The sequence below is a fragment of the Drosophila eugracilis genome, unplaced genomic scaffold (assembly GCF_018153835.1).
Source record: "Drosophila eugracilis isolate 14026-0451.02 unplaced genomic scaffold, ASM1815383v1 contig_2088, whole genome shotgun sequence".
Taxonomy (NCBI): domain Eukaryota; kingdom Metazoa; phylum Arthropoda; class Insecta; order Diptera; family Drosophilidae; genus Drosophila; species Drosophila eugracilis.
In genome coordinates, this window is record NW_024572964.1 from 627964 (window position 1) to 650338 (window position 22375).

Consider the following 22375-nt stretch of genomic DNA (forward strand, 5'->3'; position numbering starts at 1 on the left):
GTGCGGTTTAAAAATAAACGGAAAATAATGTTTTCATTATGCTGCCGCTCTCTGCGCTCACCCCTCTCTTTTCTTCTTTTGCCCCTCTCCATTTTCCGAAAGGGAAAACTGTTCTTGCGGTGGCCGTGCTCCTGCTGCAGGACCACTGCGCAGAATTCTAACGATCCGCAGTCAGTGTCAAAAACCTCACACACTTGGTGCGAAACAGGAGAGGTCAACAAAATAGGATTTTTCTCTAATGTATAGTTAGAGTCAAGAGAGACAGGGGCATTTTGATAATTTTCTTTAAATGGACAAAGCCTAAAATACCTTAAAATAAATGTATTTCGAAAAGAGTTTTGAGGATTAAACGACTTGGAAGATTTTCAGACAAGATGTCGTTGACATCATTTCTTCAGAGTTTTGGCTGCATTGTTATACTACTTTTGTGACCTCGACTGTTCGAATTTGCCCCATGTGTCAGTGTGTTTTTGCCTGCCCCCATGCTGATTTGCCTAGAAAGAGAGATGGAGAGAGTGGGGCTTCTCTGGCTCCCCCGTAATCATCTTCTTCTTGCTCAGATTCTTCTCCTGCCGAATCTTGCTCTTGTTGAAGAGTGACGCAGTCGTATGCAATTTGGCATTTTCCGTGCTTGCGTGCTTGTGGCGGGCATCCAAAATAGACTTGCTCACCTGTACCACCCCATCCTCCCGAGAATGCTCCACTCTCTGCGAACTCTCCACCTCCTATGGCCTTTGAAAGCCCCAAAACGGATTTCTCACAGGTGTTGTCGTCGCTTCTCCCGTTTTCTCTCGCTTCATCCACTTTTCATTTTCGACTTTTCAGGCGTAATGAACTTAATGTCGCCTCTTTCGGGTGGCTTTGGTTGGGGGACTTTAGATGTATTGGGTGCTAACGTATTTTCTATATATTCGATATGATTTATGCCCAGTGGCGTTCTGTCGGTTCTGGTTCGAATTGGTTTTCGGTGTTTCACAAATGGATCTTTATAGTTGGGCGGGGATTGAACTGGGTGTATCTTTTTAAGGCCACCCCTTCTCCAGCTAATCGGTTTAGTGCGTCCCTGTCCCTGTCCCTGTCTTCATGCCTCGCTTTTTCGCACTTCTTGTGGCATTTTCACACTCTACAACTGCAGCCCACGCACCGAAGACAAAGGAAATGTGTGGAAAAACGGAAAAGTAGAGAGGAAGGGGTGGGCTTTGTCTGACGCCAACATGGAAATGCAATTTGAGTGGTAAGGTCAGGATGGGCCATAGCCATGCATCACGATCACGGCGGAGCTTTGGACCCGGGAAAGGCCTTGCCAAGTGTGACATGTGCTAAAGACATCTTGCGTCGACTTTAATCACGGCAATTAATAAGAGAAGAAAGGAGCAGAAGAGCAAAAGAGTGTGGCTGGCACAAAGGAAGTCTCCCCCAAGTTATAGTCCACCAAATCGCGGTGGATCAGCCTGGTTTATTGGGTGTAGTAGTATAGTAGTGTACCCCATGGCCTCATCCGGAGCGAGCGATTCTGGAAAGCCGCCGAAGTCGTCGCGACTGGCGGCCATAAATCTATTTTGGTCCTGGTTCCAGCGTTAGTCCCCCACCCTCTGGAACTCCTCTAGACCTCAGACCCTTGCTGATCGGTCCGCTTTTCTCACTTGCTGCGCAATTGCATGGTCCAATCTCCCAAGCGGCGGCTCCTTCCCCTCGACACTGAAAGAATAAATCATAAGATGATCCTTTTGTTTTGATGATCATGTGGGCTTATAGTATTGTTCAAATTAATTATTCTTGCGAATTTTTCTAGTAGTAGTATGTAGTAATTAATCTGCTGATTGCATACCCCATTGCTTAGGTCACATATTTTGCTCAGTGCATGCCAGTTTGTTAAGTGCCCCTGGATCTTTATTTTTAACTACTCCCGTCAACGTCGGGTGGTTCGTTTCTTATTCTCTGCGTAGGTAAAATGCAAGGGGGTATGCTGCACTTGTGTTCTGCAGTGTGTGGCCACCACCTCGTCTGAATTAAAGATGCGAGTAAATCGAATTCACATCCGCAAATTCCTGACGGCGGAGGGTGTCCAATTATTTACTCAGACAGGCGAAATCCGCCTTAATGCCCAATTCAACAAAATATAAAGAAAGTGGAAAAAGAATACACAATTTTCTCCTCCTTTGTTTGGTAAATAATTCTCCAATGATGCGTTTTAGTAAATTATCCCCCCAAATCATTGTGATGGATCGAAATCAGATCCATGGATTTCATCCGAACTCGAGTGGCCGTAATTTATGTGGAGCAGAGCAACTTCGGCACCCAATTTCAGCCCGGTCGCATCCTGTTTACAGGAATTACATTCCTTGGGAAACTCAAGGGTTTTGTCGAATGGATGTGGGGATCGATAGAGGGGCACCTGACTCCGGGAAAGGGGAGAGCCAAGAGGCCGGATATGTGAGTAATTCCTGGGCATGGAATCAGAGCTGCCGCCAAAGTTTTGGATCGTGCCGTTCCGTGGCGAGATCATAAAGTTCTATTTTTACGAATAAGGGGAGAGCTATAGCTGTAGCTACGGGAAGTTCAAACTCCGAGTCCCGATCCCCGATCTGCGATCTCCGAGAACTTTCCAAGTGCAAGTGGAGCGATTCCGTAGGTGGCTGCCACTTTGCAAGACGCATAGGAAAATTTGGGGGTGTGGAGATGGAGGGTTGAGGAGGCAGGAGAGGTTGGCATGTGCCGCCACTTGAATCAGTGGCTGTTTATTGAGGATTGGGAAGATTGGAGGGATGGCTACGAGTGCCATGTGCAATGGCAGCCAAACATCAACCGTGTCAAAATTCAAAGAAACAAAAGCGGAAATGTTTTTGTTTTCCTTATTTTTAACAGCCGCCACATGAGGAAAACTAAAACACGCCCGTGGTAATGGTAATGGAAAGCTGATTTGGTCAATGAACTTTCTCAGTCTATAATTGGCCTAGCTAGGGGAATTTCATGAATTTAATTATTAATAAATTGAATTTTATTTATATATTTAAAAGGTCACACTCTGGAGATTAATTATTAACAGTTTACCTGAACATTTGTGACTTAATAGGTCATTAACAAAGTATTTAATGTAAGAACAATAAAGAAATATATTAAATATTCCACTTATCCACTTTTAATTATACACTTTACATTTAAATATTCCTTACTTTAAATTCTACATAAAATAATTTTTAATATTATTTTAACGGCTTTGAATGTCAATAACTACCGATCACAAAACACCATTGTTATCGATAACAACAAATACTGAAAACGCAATGGTGAGGAAAACGCCAGTATAATGGTTTAGTATATTATAGGTTACCATGCGTTGGTCACACTGGTGCCAGACAAGCTGAAAATTGTTGCTGGATATTTGCAAAAAACACCGGAAAAAGTAGGCAAACGAGAAAAAAAGTGCGGAAAAATATGTGCCAAGAGAAAGAGCACAAGTAAATAGCAAAACAGTAACGCAACGCAGAAGGCGCGGACCGAACGAGGACTACCACCAAACATGGCGCCCACCCCCTTGCCCCTCGAACAAATGCCCGGTGTTGGCGGTGGTGGAGGAGGCTATTTGCCCGCTGGACAGGTGAGTCCCATTTGTGTGCGCATCTTATGGATATAGTAAACCGATTCTATGCTCAATTACAGGAGGGCGGACCGCGTATCAACACGATGTCCATGTCGGTGTTGATCGACTTCATCATCCAGCGCACTTATCATGAGCTCACTGTACTGGCTGAACTGTAAGTAACAGACATAGTGAAAGCGCAGTCAATTTCAGAATGTGTAGAACCTTAATCTTGATTGAATCCTTGAAAGTCATAATTCGCTAATGTCCTCTTTGAACATTTTAAATTGCCTAATTTACGTTCCAGGTTGCCTCGCAAAACGGATATGGAGCGGAAGGTTGAGATCTATGACTATGCTGCACGCACGCGCCATTTGTTTACCCGCCTGAATGCGCTGGTCAAATGGGGCAACTCGGTTTCGAAGGTGGACAAATCATCGCAGATAATGAGCTTCCTGGATAAGCAAAACATGCTCTTCGTGGAGACCGCAGACATGTTGGCGCGAATGTCACGCGAAACTTTGGTTCGGGCCAGATTGCCCAACTTTCACATACCCGCCGCAGTTGAAGTTTTGACGACGGGTACTTATAATCGACTGCCTACCTGTATTCGCGAGCGGATCGTTCCCGCTGATGCTATAACGCCGGCTGAGAAAAGGCAGACACTGCTTCGATTGAACCAGGTCATTCAGCACCGCCTGGTCACAGGCAAACTGCTTCCTCAGATGCGAGAATTCCGCATTCGCAACGGACGCGTTACGTTTGAGGTGAAGCATGAGTTCAGCGTGGCCTTGACCGTAATGGGAGATAATCCCACTGTTCCGTGGAGACTGCTCGATATCGATGTGCTCGTAGAGGACAAGGAGACAGGAGGTAAGCTGTAGATACAGTAAAAGAAAAGAGGAACCCTCTTGTAATCAAATTCCCTTTTTCAGATGGCAAATCTCTTGTGCATCCGCTCCAGGTTAACTACATCCATCAGCTTATCCAAGCCCGTCTGGTGGAGAATCCCAATGCCCTTAGCGAGGTCTACAACTGCCTTCATTACTTCTGTCAATCCCTGCAGCTGGAGGTTCTGTATACACAGACACTGCGGTTGAACTACGAGAGACTTGACGACAACAACATTACGGTGGAGGAGTATGTGCCGGGAGTAAAATTGACGGTCTCATACTGGCGTGATCTAAAGTCGGAGCTGGGTTATCGACTTACCGTCCAGTCGGATCCCAGCGAAATTGGGCGTCCGCTGGCAGTGGTCCACGTGCCTTCACTAGGCGCCAAGGAGTCCGCTGAGGTAGCGGATCGGGCAGTGCGCTCCGAGCATCTTTCAATGGAGCGCCTTATCGTGCACACTGTCTATATTCGGTCGGTATCCAGGCTGAGCGACCTTAAGCTGGAATTTCAGGCTTTCCTCAAAGATGTTGACTGTGAGTGTAAAGTTTAAATATTCTTATTATGCAGAAGTGACAACTAAAAACCCAATATCCGTTCAATACAGTCAATCTCCAAGGAACTCCTGCTATTTTAACTGTGCCTGTACTTTCCCCCTGTCTAAGGGCTGAGCAGATTCACATCACGATCGACACCCACACGGGTATGTTCCGGTGCCATGTGCCCAAACATCTGGATTGTCCGATCACGGATGAGATGCAAGACTGCCTTAATGGGGACCGTGGTAGGCTACCCGCTCTGCTCTCAGAGCTGCGCTTCTGGATCACCCATCGCAGGTGCGATAAAACACTACAACATCTTCCGGCTACGGCCACCGAGACACTTCCCTTTCTACAGCAACCCGAACAAGAGCTTTTGCAGCAGGGCAGGCACAAGATTTATGTAAAGCTGCACAGGCATCCCAATATTGTGCTGGTGATTATAAAATTAGATGTTGATATTATAACACGATTACAGTACCGTTCCTTGTAGGTCGTTCAACTTAAAGAAAAAACTACCATGCCCAATGAAATGGAGTACACCTTTCACTTGGGTTTTGTAGCCTTCCAAAAAGACGAGCTAGACGTGATAGACAACACCGCCAAACAGCTGGTATCAGTGGTAGCCCAATCGCATTCGGACATTCCAAAGTGTTACACCAAACTGATGCGTCTCATCGAGTTTGACACATTTGTGGCCACTCATGGACCCGGTACAGAAGTAGATGGTAAGCTCAAGTGAACTTTTTATTGACTTAACCCATGTTTAACCACTATCATTTAGCTGAGGTTTCCCCGCACAAACGCAAGTCGAATGGGGATTTGCTGGCGCCCCCTGCGAAACAACAGAAGACCATCTTCCCTGCCTATTTCATTCCCGAGTTGGCGCATGTGGTGGCCATGTGTGACGAGAAGATACCATTCATGAACCTGGCGCAAACGTTGTCCAAGCACAATATCCCCCACAGCGGACTGCAAGTGGAAGCAAATGCTACATCGCTTGTGCTTAAAATTCTGGCATTACCACAGCCCGGAAAGACAACCTTTGCCAGCAACCAACCACAGCAACAGGGAGCAGCTGCTGGAACTGCAGAAAACAAGCCGAGTAGCACTTCTGGGCTTCCAAAAATCGAGCCCCATGTTTGGGACGACCTGATGCGCCGCGTTCTATCCATTTCGATACGCTCCCAGACCAACAAGAACAGCCAGGTGCGCATCTGGGTGGTGGAGTTCGTTTTCTACAGCACTCCGCTTCAGAGCAGCCACCAGAAGGAGCAGGGTAGTCGGCGGACTGTTTATCTCACCTACGAACAGGCCAACCACGACTTCTCCAAGACGGTCGAGGACTTGCTTAACGACTGGTCAAAAATCGTGTATCTGTACACACTTGTCTACGACTTTGCTGAGCAGCTACGAAACAGTGAGTTGATATTGGTATAGTGGCATACATTAAATGACTTTTCTTTTCGATTCAGAGCGCCTCTCCTTGTGCGACATGCTGGTAGTTAAGTCGTACAGCTATATGAACCTTCTACTTGGTTACGGACCCAAAAAGGAAGTAAGCTGCAATATCTACTGGTCGGTGCAGTCCCACGGTTTCCGACTAACCTTCGTGGGCGGAATGTCGGCTGTAAACGCACACTCAATGATGCGTGATCAACTGGCGCAACACTTGAACCAGCAGCATAGTCTGACCCAGATCGCCCAGATACTGCACGAGACCTACAACCCACTGAGCTCCATTGCCAAACTGCCAGTGCTTCCCTTCTTGGGCATCCCGGTAAGTGTTGCCAACATAAAATGATGAACATAAAATCATGTTAGTTTATATTTTAGCGCCCCCAGGTGCCAGTACTATCCTTTTGCGTGCTGGCCCAATCGCCTTGCCTCATACGGCTGACCTATCAAGCGGTCTACTGTCTCGAATTGCGCTTCCGAGCCAACAGGCTTGTCTCTATAAGAGATGGAGCGAGCAGTCGCTTTGAGCGAAACGTGGTGGAGGAATTCACGCCCATCCAGGGTCTCAAGGCTTTCCTCTCCAAGTACGTTGATGAGTCGGCTGCCTACAGAGGACGTGCTCCCCACGAGGACGACAATCCTCTGTCACCCATGGGAATGGAGGACAACTTTGGTGGACCGAGCAGTGTGGCTGGAGTAAGTGCTGGCGGATCTTCTCCATTCCTCGGCACTGGTATGCGAGGCCCCCAGTCACCGAGGGACAGTGGCTTACGCTTTCCTGCACCTCACACGCCGCCTTCCAGCTCGAATCCGCACACGCCAGCCAGCCCGCATCCAAGTGCGGGAGCAGGTGGTGGTAGTGGTGCCCAGGGACATGGAAACTTTAACCTGACATCCCCGCCAGCGCCGCATATGCCACATCCGTCTCCGAGCGGCTTAATGCCTTCGTCCCCACTGAATCCTCAACCCAGTCCTCATATGGTTCACAGCCCAGGACCCAACACACAAATGTATATGCAGAGCCACCAGGACTCTCCCTTTACGGCCATGTCGCCGGCGAATAATAATTGGCCCGGATCCCCCAGCATGCCGCGCCCATCTCCACGACCCGGGCAGAGCCCGGAGCATAAGAGCACAGGCGGTGGAGCGGGAGGTGGCGTTGGAGCGGATAGGGGTGTCTCTCGAGGCACTCTCAATCGCCCCTGGGCTGGAGCAGTGCCCACCCTCCTCACCCACGAGGCTCTAGAGACTTTGTGTAGGCCTAGTCCCCATCCCAACAAGGATATCAATGTGTCTGACATGAGTCCTTTGGAGCGTTTCCTGGGCTGTGTTTACATGAGGAGACAATTGCACAGAAACATCCAGAGCGAAGAGTCACTGACAGCCCTTAACAGCACGGAACCTGGAGTAGTGCTCTTCAAGGTTGATGGACTGCAATGCCAGGTGGTACTAAATCAGATGCATATGCAGACGCTGCACCTGAAGATCTCCCAGCTGCCCCCTATGCCCGACAAGCTGCCGCCACCATTTCAACTCAGCCAGGACGATCTAATGGTCATAGAGCAGTACTTCGACACCAGAGTGGCAGCTCCACCGTACAGACCCAATTCCTTGTACAGCGTTTGCCGCCTGTTAAACTTGCCCGCCCAGGTACTCAAAGATTTCGTTCAGATCATGCGATTGGAGCTGAAACCGGAGTTGGGTGGAGACCAGCTAAAGTGGACGGTGCAAATGTGCATGCGCATGCCGCCCTCGGCAGTGCCCATTGTGCCCAGTGGCAATGCCTGCGTGGTTCTGGGTCGCATGAAGATCCTGTTCTTCCTGCACATCACGAGAATTCCCTACGGTGCTAGCATGGGCGTTGGCAAGGATTGGAAGGACAGCCCCTCTCTGGTACTGCCCATTGTGTACGACATACAGACGAATGTTACCCAGCTGGCGGAGAGAACTGGGCAAGTGACCTCGCCCACCATGACGGCTGCAAGCACACTTCTCCGTCGATTTGCCGAGTTCAATGCTCAGCAGAATCAGTGCACGCTCTTCCCAGCTATCACGGATCTGCTCACGAACCTCCAGCTAGCCACCGAGATGCCCCAGCCACCGCCCAACCAGTCCATCGGACCGCCAGTGGGCGTCGGCGTAGGTGTCGGTGTTGGATCCAGCCCGAATCCGATGATGCCTATGCAGCAACTGCAGCCCCAGCAGGTGGGACCTCAGGGTCCGGTGGGTCCCGGTGGTTACCCGCAGATGGGCCCCAATCCCGGTGGTCCGCAGTGATGAAGGCGCAAGCGCCGCGCCTCCTCGCAGCAGCCGTGAGCTGAGAGCCTGTGAGCTGGCAACCCGGAACGGCGAATGATTATTTGTTGTGGAGTATATTGGACACAAGACCACAAAAGTCGATTTGGAAATCGCAGAAATCGTAGTAAAGTAATCCGCGGTCGGTTTAGGTAACTTTCTACGCCTACAATTAATAGATTTTTCAAAATCAAAAATCGATCCACTCTAGCATACTCCATTATGATGAAGTTAGTATTTAAAAATATTAATTACTATTAATAAGCTTCCTTGGCACCATGGAAAGAGCTTGGTAGTCAGCTAGCTCCTATTAAAGAGCAGTACAAGTGCAGCTCCCCTGATCTTTAAGTAGAGACGCAAGGGATTTCATATAAAGATCAGGTGCTATATACATTTATTGTGCTGTACTCCCTGAAAACGGGTATGAAAACACGATTACACATCCAATATTGTTAACTAAACAGAGCGGTTAGGTATGTAATAAAAATTAACTTTAAATGTAGATGTGAGTCATACTTTTGAGTTCCTTTGCTAATTTGTTTCTATCACATAGTTAGATTGCACATTTGCCAGAGGCGTTGCCATGAGGACTGCTGGAGAGCAGACGGCAGCGGAGATCTGGTCAAGATGCTTTTTGACTATTGCACCGAGGTTAGTTCGTGTTGTCAATTCCTAATAATCTATCTACCCCCATTTGTTTTTGGCTTGGTTGCTCGTCGCGCGGGAACTGTGTCCTGTATACTACTGACTCGCAATCTGAGTGTTGTCCATTTGGCTGGTCAGCTCGGAGATGCCCTCCTCCTCCTCGGAAATCAGGTCCACCCAGTAGCGGAGCTTTTTGCTGCGCAGGTAGCTGGCGGAGTTGTCGAACACCACCGTGTCTAGAGAGAATTAGGGTTTGAGGTTAGTGAAGGATGTAAAACGGAAGCTTTTTACACTTACAAGTGGTGTGGGGACGGGTGGAGATATAACCGACCTCGTCCATCTCGTTAGAGTACACTGTTCCAAGCGGCACTTCGCTGCGCTTCTCGCCAGTCTTATCGTCCACGCTGTAAATGCCGAACTTGATGTCGTAGTCGAAGGTGCGGAACTCCCAGGAAAGGATCTTCTGCTCCTCCCCGTTGATCTTGAAGTGCAGCTTTAGTTTGTCGCCTTTCGGGACCTGGGCCTCTACAAAGTCCCTGTCGCTCTGCTGGCTGTTCTGATCGATATACAGCTCCTCCGGCAGCTTGCCGCCCCAGATCATCAGGGCCTTGCACTGGGGATCACCGTTTCTGTCCACCATGTCACCGCCCCAGGCCTTTGGAAATGCCTTGCGGTTGACATGGGAGAAGAGTTGCTGCTGCCATCGATCCACTCCGGACTTGTAGATCACGATCTTGCTGGTGGTGTTCTCGTCGAGGAACTTCTTTACAATATTGAACGCCACTGAGAAGAGCTTCGGGGCGTTGATAATGTAGCACATTTTGAGCAGCTCTGGGAAGTTGGCCTCGTATTGCTTCACCATGGAGATCACGCATTCCGCCGCCGGTCGCCAGGCGTACTGCTTCAGGTTCACATCCTGCATATCAAAAAATACAACCAGCTGACGCGACCGCCATCCGTGCTTCTGACTCTGGTCGTAGGCGATCTTCATAAAGCGCTCCAGCAGCAGGACCAAGTACTTTTGAAACTCAAATCGCGTGACGCAGTGCAGCATGCCCCATATGTCGAAGTTGGCGAATGGACAAACTAGGACTAAGGAGGATATAAAATTGGTAACTTTTTGTTTAGTTACAGAAGCCAATATGCTACCCACCCGGTGATCCTTCGTTGTCGTAACCCATGAGGCCGTAGGGCAGGTATTCCTGTAGCGCCTTAGGGGGATCCCATTTCTCGATGTTGTCTACATTCCACATGGCTCGGGTTTTCAAGCTCTAAGAAGTACATATTTATTGGAAGTAACCATTTATTTTAATACTTTCAAAACTTACAGCTCTCAGCATTTTCTCGGCTGCATCAATGTCCCATTTCCTAGCTGTTTTAAAACAGAGAAAAATATAGTAATTTGAAATATAGTTTAGTATCTCTAATAACTTACCTCTTAGCCAGCGCAGTAAAAAGTAGTCGTCGTGTGTTTCTACCAGAGCATCGTCCATTTGTTTGCGAAACTTAAAGTACATAAAAGATAATGTTATCAAAAAGTTTATCAATGAAGAAAAATTGCCAGCATATAATAAAACTTTAAATATGAATCATGGCAAAACGATAAAAATGAATCATAATGAGGGATTTGTTCGTAGAGTTTAAAATATATCTTTAATAAACTTTCACTTTATGCAAAACGCAGATCAAGTTTAAAAATCGCGAATCTGCCTAATACATTTACGATAAGTTTAAATAAATGGAGAGGGGATAATAAAGCTCTGACTTAATTAGTTAAGTCAAACAAACTTTTGACTGATTTCCCTTTTTTGAATGAATTCACAAACATTAGATAAAACATGATGAACTATCTGGGATGAAATTAAATCCGTTCACCCGATAAATGTTATTGCATTGAATTTGCCCTCTGACTTGTAGAGATTTACCAATCCAGTTTCACCTCATCCAGCTTAAAAAACAGTTTTTAATCAGATTTATAATCCAATTTGCCTCGTTGATTTATTTACTGAAGGCCGAACAGGGCAACAGGGGGCTAGTGGCAGCATATTTGAGGAGTTTGCAAGTAATTTTCCTATCTCCAAACGATAACGTATATTGGGCTTGGTAGACTACATATTGGCCTTTGTTGTCTTAATTGCTGTTAATTTGTGTTGGCCTTGTCTGCCGACTGCCAAATTCGGATGTTGTTAACGAAAGCTGATCGAGCAGCTGAATTGATAGCAAAGTTTCCTTTCTTCGGTTGCATTTCTTTTATCTGTCATGAACAGCCTTTGTTTCAGTCGTATTATTAACTTGTTTGTTGGGTAAACATCACGTACTTCAATTTGCATTCGATCAAGTGCATATTTAGCACCATTTTAATCATTTAATTGACTCGCGCTTAGGTTGTTTGCCAACTGCTGAGTCATGCGGCACTGGCCAAAACCACTTGGAATTCAATAACGAGGCCGACTCACTAACCGCTTCTTTTATTTAGTTTTCAGTTTTCGCTTAATGCCGCTCGGCTGCTCGACTGCTAACTTGGCCCAGAGACCAAGCTTTACTATTGGCCCCCAGGCTGTGGCTAATACCCAACTTTGGGTGTCATTAGCGCCGCGTTCTGTTGGCTTTGGCTGTGTACTTCCTCATTTCATCGGCGTATAACTGGGTTTTTGGTTTGGGCTTGCCTATCGGCCCCTCCGCTTTGTTCTTTCCTTTCTTGGTCTGACTTTGACTGCGACTCCGAGGTAGAAAAAAAAAGGTAAATACACATTGAACGATTCAAAATTGAGTCTAAATTTGGCCTAGTCACTCGATATTTTAGGCTGCAGCTCGAATAGTGTTTACGTTAGCATTTACGCCGGCGAAGTTGCATTCATTTTGCATTTCGCATGAAATTCAGCAAACTTCGGAATTTCTCTTCGCTTATTTGGGTTTTTGGCACTTCAAAGACACCTGGCTAAAACCTGTTGCTCTGGTGATTTATGCAAATACTGCAAGATTTCTACATCGGACTTCCACAGGTCTAAGGTCTGATCTTTGAGTGCTTTAGTTCTGGATCAATGCTCTCTAGTTAACGACTCATCCCCATTTACCATTAGCCCTGTTCTCGCAATTTATACTGCTAATCGCAGTCATTGTGCCATGAAATGGCTGTCGCCCCTAACTCCCCCCAGGCAATTAAAACGGGCAAAGGTCCGGCTATAATCCGCCCATTATAAGCAGTAACTTATAATGCATTCTCCTCATTTGCTACTTTATTTATATTTTATTCATATGCATACTAGCATTGAACTGTTCGGTTTCTGTGTCGCCAGTCGACTTCATCAGAGTTTTCGATTTCGCAATCGGTTTTTAGTATGCCAGCCAAGAACTTATAAGAGCCAACAATGCGCAACTGCAGATACAGGCATCAGTGGGGGAGTTAGGAGGGGTTTCTTGAAGATGGTCTTATGATTATAGATTCTTAAACCATTTACTGCCTTTCTGCATATACTTCAATTTGTAAAAAATTTATCTATTACGTTGTAATAGTCTCGTACTAAAAATGATTATGATTACCTTTTTATTGACTACAAATAAGCACAACAATATCTTAGTTTGAGTAAATGGAAATAGGATATGTTTTACATTAACCCCCTTTGATTGTTTCTGAGCACAGCTCTGACAGCTGAATATACTGAATGTGTTGCAGCTGATTCTACTTAGCAGCTGCTCTTGCCGCATATAAAAACCGTGGTTTAACGTCTAGTGAAATTTGGTAATACTCGAAGGGGAAGTCAAGCGAGCAACTGCTCATTTCCATACCATCAATGGTTCGCTGATTCTGTTTTAGTTCGTTAGAATACTCCATAGATCTAGATTGCTCAATCATTGGGAAATTATCGATTTCGCTATAACGAGTTTAAACAATTTTAAAGCTTAGGAAGTGGTACCTTATACGTTTATATATAAGATAATCAAAACATTTTTAAAAACTTAGTTTACTTTTGTAAAATTTAAGATAATGCTTAAGGGATTACATTTTAGAAAGCAATTAATGAAGTCTCCTTGAACAAAGCCTGTATGGAGATGCGATTCTAAGTGGAAAACTATTAGGTCACTATGGCGCTTTATCTGCATCACATATCTGGCCAAATCCAAAAGTAAATAACTATCTTGTTTGCCCTCAAGAGTACTTAAGAGAAATTCCTGGGGGATGACTCTCTGTTCTCACCTGCTCCAATGTGGCACGTTGCTCCTCGCTGATTTCGGGCAGTGGGCCGGACATTTTGCCGCTTTTTTTGTTGGTGTTTGTGTTTTTGGATATTATTGGGTTTGTTGACTGAGCGTCTAACGACGTCTAAACGCTACCAATTTTGTAAGCTGAGCACACACAGTCACAAAAATTTGGAGATATGGGGCCAAAATCGGATTTCTTTTCTGTTCACACGCAAAATTTCGACGGTTTTGCTGGTTTTGCTATGGTTATTCGGCTTTTGGCAGCTGCGGCTCAGAAGAAGAGATAACAATAAAAACTTTCTACTATTATTTAGCCGTTACGTTAGCGCTTTTAGCCGCGCACATTATTTCCAGCGCAATTATTCTGCGTTTTATTTTTTATACGTTTCGTTTCGTAGTCGCCGGACAGGCTAATTACAATAATGCAAACTTGGAAACTAACTCAAACTTGGCCCAAGGCGATTGTCGCACGCAAATGGGCAAATGAAATAAACTGAAAATCCACAGCCCCGTTCGCGTTAAGAATGTTTTGTTTTTATTTTGCCAGTGATAAAGTGCCGAAGTGTACTATATCTTTTCGCTATTTCGCGACGTTCCGTTCCGTTCCATGGGTGGTGAGCAACTGACGCCAATCCCATGCCGCTGCGCCACTTAAAAGTGGATGAACGACGGTCGTAAGAGAGTAACCGAGTTAAGAGAACCTGCTCTTTAATGCCAGAGAAGCATTCAACATAATGTCTCGACTTCGAAATACCCGCTACATACCGGTGCTTAGTTGCTGGAGGATATCTAATTTGGCTAGGAGATACCTGCTATCTATGGGAATTTAATATATGTTAGCTTTTCGGATAGAACTAATACTAATACTACTAACTATATCAGTACTAATGGATCTTCTATATATAAAATCAATTGGAAGGTACTCAGATCTTTGTTTTCCGTAACTCTTTAGTACTACTACCTTAAGTTCTACTTTAATCTGCCCGATTAGCAGCAATTGATATTTATGACAGGCTAGGACTCGCCTGATCCCATTGTGGCAGTTTCCAATCAGCTGAAGTGCCTTTTAACTGATAACGATATATAACGGATTTTTGCGAGCCAAATATAAACATATGTTTGTTTGATAGGATAAGATAAGAGGCTAGTACACTGGCCCCCCATTATAGGTAGTTAGTTATTTGTTTACGACTTTGTTTATCACTTTATATGAATTTTTTTTAATACCCATATTAGGAAGAAAAAGAAATTTTAGATGAGTTTGACCATTCATACAAAACAGTCTTTTTAAGGTTAAAATCAATTTGTATAGTTTTTTTTCCTAAAATTAAAGAATTTATTTGTATTCTTAAATCATCGTGATTTATATAATATAGGATATTTTGTAAACAAGACATTTCAAGTTTTATTTTTCTAAAGTTGTGGGGTTGGTTTCTTGGCTAATTTGGGGAGTGGTGAGTTTCTATAGTTTAGCGCCATTGAGGTGAATAAAACTAAATTGAATCAGCAAACGACACTATTATAATTACGACAATGGTATTACTGTGTATCTTTTTAATTTTTAAACAGAAACTGGAAAAACTAAAACCTCTAGAGATGTAAAACACACAAAAATGTATTCAACGCCTTTAATAGGGTCACATTACGCCTTAGCAATCGATTGGATTGAAATCTTGGCCTCTTAAATCGATTGTATTAAGCACATATGATCAATCAGCTGTGTGGGTGCAGGTTTTTATTTGATCGCCCCATCATTAGTACAACTAGAAGCTTTGAGTAAGATACATATGTACATAGTTATGCGTTATTAATGGCTAATACACAACTAGTTAAGGATTCATTGCCTTGCAGTTACCTTCACCGAGGGCACGAAATGCACATATCCTCAAGGTATCTAAATATATGCATGACAATATCCAAGAAGGAGGCATGGAACTATTTGGCTTTCTACTTTAAAATGTTTACAATCGATCACCAAACCACCGCGTCGTCCGAGATCTTCTTGTGGAAATCATAAAGACTGGGAAAGACATGATCCCTGTCGATGTCCTCGCCGTATTTCTTAACCAGATACGCATAGCTCTTCTGATGCACCAGCGCCGAATGCCAGCCCAGTTCTTTGGCGGCCAGATAGTCAGTGGTGGGTCCATCGCCAATGTGCAGACACTCCTCTGGTTTGAGGTCCTTCAAGCCCGCCTTCTCCATTGCTTTGTGAAAGATCAGCGCGTTGGGCTTCTCGGCCTTCACCTCGTATGAGTTCACTGCGAAGTCTAGGTACTGGTCCAGCTTGGTGTTTTGCAAGAGAACCGGGAGGCGGGGGTCGAAGTTGGCTATCACCCCCACTTTGCACTTATCCGGCTTCAAGTCCTTTCGGATATGCTGGAGGAGCTCTACGCTGCCGTTGCATGGCTGCCAGCAAATGGAGGTCTTGTAGAGCTCTATCAGATGGCTGGTGAAGTTGTGCAGCTTCTCGTCGGGAATTGCTGACCCGCTCTCCGAAAAAGTTCCTGTGGATCGAGTTTGTTAGTTAATATGTGTATACAAACATGAATGAATAGTTTATGGCAGCTCTAATGATCAACAAATTAGCAGATACAAAGTTTACGCTTGTGTGATCTTTTGCTTTAATCTCTAATCTATGTTGTAAGAGGAAATTTTGACATTGCCAGCATTGCCACTGACACATCATTAGGAGAGATTATTAATATTTAATTTAGTTTTGCTTGAATTTAATCTAATTAGGAGTTGCGGATACTAATACCTTTCAACAGCGATTGTGTCAAATGCACTTTGGAACATGCCGGATTGTTTATCACCGAGCAGACAAACACTCGGCGAGCACTCAACTCACCTGCTATCAGCTTACGCCACCACTGCTGCCACTCCATCTGGGGGTTCGTGTCGCGTCCAAAGTTGGGATAATCACGGTTCATCTTGTACCTGGAAAGATGCCTCAGTTCAGATGGGCTTCTTACAGCGCTCTCCCACCTACCAGTTAGCCTTGAAGTTCTTGGCCAGCTCATTGTTGTCGCATCTGGCCCCGAAGAGGGCTCCAATCTCGCCATATTGCTTCCCGGGAGTGGATCGAAACTGGAGCAGAGTGTTGGTCACATCGAAGGTGATGAGACGAAAGCGGTTGAGGCTGCGCATCTCCGGGATAGTTGTGTATCTCTATATAATCTCTCAAATTCCGCTCGAGAACTCTTGACTTTCGACTCTCGTCGAACGTTAGCGACTGAAATCTGCCGGCGTGCTACGTGCTGACGGCAATTCTGTTATTGTTTTGTATGAAAGCCGATCCGCCGCGTTATCACCAGCTGCTGCTGCCCCCCAGATTCCGATTCCGAGGGCTTCTGTGTGCTCGGATCGGATGGAATCGAATCGAATCGGACCTCTGAGCATCGGAACTTATATTCATGTTCACATGTGTGTGTGTTTGTGACGGCCGTACCGGATTAAAATTTTTCTGTGTATATATCGTCGGGCCAGCGAGTGATGCGGTTATCTCGGGTTTCATGTTGTCAAATTAGTATCGATTTGCAATCTGCACTGATTAACCGCATATGCAAACACTATTGTTGAAGATAAGAATGGTTTTTCCTTATCAGTTTCTTTGGCAGTTCATTTATTTCCTTTTAAAACTACGCGCCCATTATCCAGTGTTGAAAAATACCAAAATTTTATCTTGATTAATATATTTTCGGGATTCTAAGTAACAGCTATGTCTGTTTTATATATATATATATATTTATATGTATAATATTTATAAATTGCCAGCTAGCTAGTTCTTAAAACATAATTATGAACATACGCCACTTGGCAGATTGGGGAACCTGTTTATGTGGTGTAAGTCTCCGCTAAAAGAACAGAGCTCTGTTATTATCTGTGGTCTTCAACGAAATCTAACAGATGGCGCCACGGCTCAAACTTAGTTCAGAAACTCTGTCTCCCGATTTTCCCCCCAAAATATCAGTATTTTCCTTATTGCAAAGCCAAAAATGATCGTAACGTGGAATGTTATACCTCGTTGAGTTCGTATTTAAATTCCCCGTCGAACTGTGTACCACACTCAAAAAGTACATTTTTTAAGATTTTTCATAAATTTTTATGATGTAAAGAAATGCGAAAACCGATTTGAGGCTCGAAATATCAGTATTTTCTTCATTACAAAGCCAATAATGGTCGGAAAATAGAATGCTATACCTCGTTAGGCTTGAATTTCAACCTATTTTCAAAATATTAAAGTCTCATTTAAATCTGAAGAAAAAAATATTTTTTCAATTTTTCGAAAAAAAGATGATGGTACCCTTTATAGAAAAGTGAAATTTGACAAAAAAATTAATTTCCGAAAATCATCTTCATACCCAAATGAAAAGTTTTCTGGGGTCGTTAGCTGCACAAAACAGTATTTCTTTTGGTTCTGCGACTTCTTTTGACAAAGTTATAAGCATAACACTGGGGGAAAATATCGCGAATTTTTCTCGAAAGTCACAATTTTGATTATCAGCCCAAAATATCAGTATCTTCCTCATTGCGGAACCAAAAATAGTCGTAACATGGAATGTCCTACCTCGCTGAATTCGTATTTAAATTCCCCGTCGAACTGCGTACCACACTCAAAAAGTGATTTTTTTTAAGAATTTTCGTAAATTTTTATGATGTTCAAGAAATGCGAAATCCGGTCTGTCCCGATTTGAGGCTCGAAATGTAGTATTTTCTTCATTACAAAGCCAAAAATGGTTGGAAAATGGAATGTTATATCTCGTTGAACTTGTTTTTCAATCTATTTTCAAGTTTATGGAGTCCCATTCAAATCTGAGGCAAAAACTATTTTTTCAATTTTTGGAAAAAATGATGATTACAAAAAAGTGAAATTTGAGAAAAAATTTAATTTCCGAAATTCATTGCCACAACCACATAAAAAGTTTGCTAGGGTCGTTAGTTGCACAAAACAATCCTCCTTTTGGCTGTGCGTCTTATTTTGATAGAGTTATAAGCATAATACTGGTAAAAATATCGCAAATTTTACTAAAAAGTCACAATTTTGATGTTCCCCCAAAATATCAGTATTTTCCTCATTACAGAGCCAAAAAGTATCGTAACATGGAAAGTTATACCTCGTTGAGTTCGTATTTAAGTTCCCCGTCGAACTGTGTGCCACACTCAAAAAGTGATTTCTTTGAGATTTTTCGTAAATTTTTATGATTGTTTCCAAAAATGCGAAAATCAGTCTGTCTCGATTTTCCGCCCAAAAAATCAGTATTTTCTTCATTACGTTGAGCTTGTATTTCAATCCATATTCAACTGGCATTCAAATCTAAAAATATTTTCTTCTTTCAAAAATTGAGTCTTTTAAGTCAGGCATCGAGGCATTAAAAAGTAGACTGCTAATTATATTGCAACACGTAATAACCAAAAATATAGGTAGACCTGCATTTTGGAATTTCCCGAGCCCCTTGTAGACCTTTTCAGAGGTGCAACTCCATTGATTACCACCTAAAACACAAAGCTTGTTTGCTCTGCTCTATGCCACCTTATCGCGGCAACCCAACTTGGCTCTCCGGCGGTTGCAGAAAACCGAACTAAAAAATAACAAAAACGGCAAAATTCAGTTACTGTCCAACTTTCAACAAAAACTTTCCCAAGAAAAGTAACCAAGCGAAGGCGAGTCAACGACTCCCCTGGAATTTCGTGTTGGCCCTTTTCGAAATGTGTCTGGCTTGGAAGTCGGGGCCAAAGCTCCTCCTCCTCCTCCTCCATCTCCTCCGCCCCCCAGATCCCCCAATACCCCAATCCCCCGTCCGCTCGATCCTCGTGCAACTCCGGCTGGCTGCCTGACTGCCTTTTAATATTATCTGCACTTTGGGTCTTTGGCTGCCGCCGCTTTTGTTGTTGCTGCTGTAGTTGTTCTTGCCGCTTTGATTGGTCGTTTTAACCTGTTTGCGAATTTCTACCATGTTAATAAATAATTTTTAGAGGACTTTTTAGAAGCAGCAGCAGCAAAAGTACCGCACCACCAGCGCCAGCGCCATTACACTGAGGAGAAAACTTATAGTTTGGTTTTGTGAATGCATTTTATACTTTCTTCCTTTCCTTTTAAAGGATTGATTACTATTATTATTATTATTATTAATATTCTGGTATAAAACTTTAAGTTTCTGAAAATTTAGAAATTTTTTCAAAGGGAAAAATTGTATTTCTACAAAAAGCTGTAAATATTTATTTCTGTTAAGAATAGCAGAAGAATGAGACACGATTTTTAGCAGTGCTTTGGGGCTAAATCTTGTGCTGGTCGCAGCTTCTCCTGTTTCTCCTGGCACGACCACTCCTCATCTCATCGGAGTTGGGTCGTCGTCGTCATCGGATTAGGTTTGGCTGCTTCCACTGCTGCCACTTCTTTCTGCTTTTCTGCTCTTCGGGTCCGACTCTGTTTGGTTCTGTGTGACTTGGAATGCAGCCAAACAGCCATGGGATCCGCAATCCTGCGTCTGCTCGCCCACTAGAATGGCAAGAACCGCCCCCCGACTCCTGCTCCCGTCTGATTTTCGGCACTGCACCACAAACTGACACCAGGGCTCTAGGAAGATTCACGATCTACGAAAGTTGGTTGGCTGGAACTCAAGGAAAAAGTATTTCCGAATCGGAAAGAAAGTTACTGGATGTTACTTGATTAACAAGAGATTATTCCTCGCTTCAAATAATATAAAATAAAGGGTATTACTTGGTCTGATATCCCACTCCATGCACTCCATGTGCTCTATGATCGGCTCACATTCACAGATCCAAGTTCGTGGAGTGCGACAACACCATGGTGTTCTTGCTTGGAATTGCCTGCTTTTTGGTTTATTTTGTGTTTTGCTCAGCGCTTCGCATCGTCGTCGGCGACGTCGTCGTCCCCCGATCGCCATCCAGAATTCCCCCGGTCAGGGCCCCCATCCTCGTCTTCCGTCTTGGTCAGCATCTTCGCCGTCGTCTGGCCGGGATGTGCATGTGGCTGGGCTCGTTTGTTAAATGTTTGGGTTTTGTTTGAGTTTATTGAGTGAATTCCTGGAAAAACGCAGGAATTTGTCTTTGGTCTTTCAGTTCTCTTCTCTTCTCATCCCTACTCTTCGTTCTTTTCTTTTCTTTTCGTCTCTGCTTGGCTGTGTTTTTCTGGGCTCCCAAGTCCGAATGCACTTGGTGCATAAAAATCGCTTACGGAGTTTTAAACTTTTGGGCTTGGGAGTCGGTTTCCCAAAGATGTCTGTACGGGTTTGCCGTGATAAAGGATGGACAGGTGATTATGACTTTTTTAGCGGGACACCCAATTACGTGCGATCGGCAGGAAATCGGTGAAGATCAACGGGCCTAGCCCCTGTGCCCTCTCCGCCAAAAAGCCTTCGACTCTGATTCTGATGGGAACCGAAGTCGGGAGTGAAATATAATACCCTGGGGTGGTGCTATACGGAATTCGGGATTATAATCAGACCCATAGAAATCATCGATTGTTGCTACAGGGATTTGTGACAAAGGAGCTTCTGTTTTTCATATACATAAAGTTTCTTAGAAATCGATGTTTAAAATGTTTATTTATGTTCTCTGTAAAGAATAATAATTTAATATTCCTATCTAAACTTTTCTTAGTAAAGTCTTTGAAACTTAAGAATATATTTAGCTGGATTTCATGCCAAAGTTTTCACAGAAGAATTCCTATAGAGGCTAAAGAAGGCGGAAGAACACGCGAAGACCCATTGGAATCCTCCCCCTGCGAGTAAAGATAGAAAGACTTTCAGTTCCGGTAGCCCGAAATAGAACATTCCTGCTGGATTTTCACCTTTGTGCGTATTTTCTCTCCCCCATGTCGGTTCAGATTTAGTGTTCCTAAATCACCGAGAGATCTCGCCAGAGAATGGCGCGGTGGGGAGAGTGAATCCGTGTGACTGGGGTGCTCTTCCGGCAGTTGGATCCCCCTATGGCTTCAAAAAATACGGGAAATGGATGGAATCTCGGGAGAAATTTGCTATTTTCGACCGATGATTGAGCTGTAATGATTGGGCCAAAGTTAAAGTTCTTCCTCGCCAGCAGCACGTCCCCCAGCACGGATGAATGGAATGCATATGTGGCACAGCAGCATTTTTGCCTGTCAGTCAGCCGCCAAGAACTAGGAAAAGCGGTTTGGAACGCCATCTATATATCAAGAATTTGTCCTAATTTTGAATAAAACCTTTAGACTTACTAACTTTGTTAATAATGTAAGTTAACTTAAGGAATGTTACTAGGATGAGATGGTATTAGCCATTACTAACTTGATAACATTATTGTTGCTTTGCATTTGGCTTGAGTTTTCCAATCTCTGTCTGCAGAAACATCAAACCATAGTCCAAAAATGGGGGACGCCTACGTCGCATTCCGCCGCCGAGTGAGGGGCAGTGCGATGGGGCAATGCGATGGGGATGGGCATTCCCAGACAATGCTCCCTGAAAGCCGAAAGAAAACTAAAAAGGCATTTGGAGTAATGGCCAAGCGCCCCCTGAAGAACTTTAAATAAAAACTGCGGGGGAGGAAGCGAGAGGTGGGCAGTGGGAAGTGGGAGAAGTGTCCGAATAAATGTGTTTGCCTTGTAGGATTCTTCAGGCAATCTTACCACAGATGGGGTTTTCTTGCTTAAACTTATATCCTAATCTTAAAAACAGATAAAGTATTGATAAAATAGTTTTAATTTTAACTCCAATATCCATTTCATTTACTTCGAATCTATAAGGGTTTAGTTTTTAGCAACCAAAAATGC

The 22375-nt window shown here is 44.2% G+C and overlaps 3 protein-coding genes across 3 annotated transcripts; 1 reads left to right on the plus strand and 2 right to left on the minus strand.

Annotated features, from left to right (window-relative positions):
• Positions 1–3345: 3345 nt before the first annotated feature.
• LOC108104696 (mediator of RNA polymerase II transcription subunit 14) lies at positions 3346–9265 on the plus strand. The gene is made up of 9 exons (XM_017210907.1): positions 3346–3598; positions 3661–3755; positions 3888–4453; positions 4516–5007; positions 5079–5446; positions 5504–5738; positions 5795–6430; positions 6486–6790; positions 6847–9265. Exons 1-9 carry the CDS (start codon positions 3521–3523, stop codon positions 8743–8745), a joined length of 4674 nt encoding a protein of 1557 aa, XP_017066396.1. The 5' UTR covers positions 3346–3520; the 3' UTR covers positions 8746–9265.
• Positions 9141–14216, minus strand: LOC108104697 (SEC14-like protein 2). The gene is made up of 6 exons (XM_017210908.2): positions 13604–14216; positions 10844–10913; positions 10737–10780; positions 10562–10679; positions 9706–10500; positions 9141–9644 (listed from the first exon to the last, which is right to left on the minus strand). Exons 1-6 carry the CDS (start codon positions 13655–13657, stop codon positions 9505–9507), a joined length of 1221 nt encoding a protein of 406 aa, XP_017066397.1. The 5' UTR covers positions 13658–14216; the 3' UTR covers positions 9141–9504.
• A 1006-nt stretch (positions 14217–15222) lies between these two features.
• LOC108104621 (rhythmically expressed gene 2 protein) lies at positions 15223–16970 on the minus strand. Its single transcript, XM_017210794.2, has 3 exons — positions 16601–16970; positions 16460–16548; positions 15223–16115 (listed from the first exon to the last, which is right to left on the minus strand). The coding sequence occupies exons 1-3, from the start codon at positions 16756–16758 to the stop codon at positions 15580–15582; spliced, it is 783 nt and encodes a 260-aa protein (XP_017066283.1). The 5' UTR covers positions 16759–16970; the 3' UTR covers positions 15223–15579.
• Positions 16971–22375: the final 5405 nt, after the last annotated feature.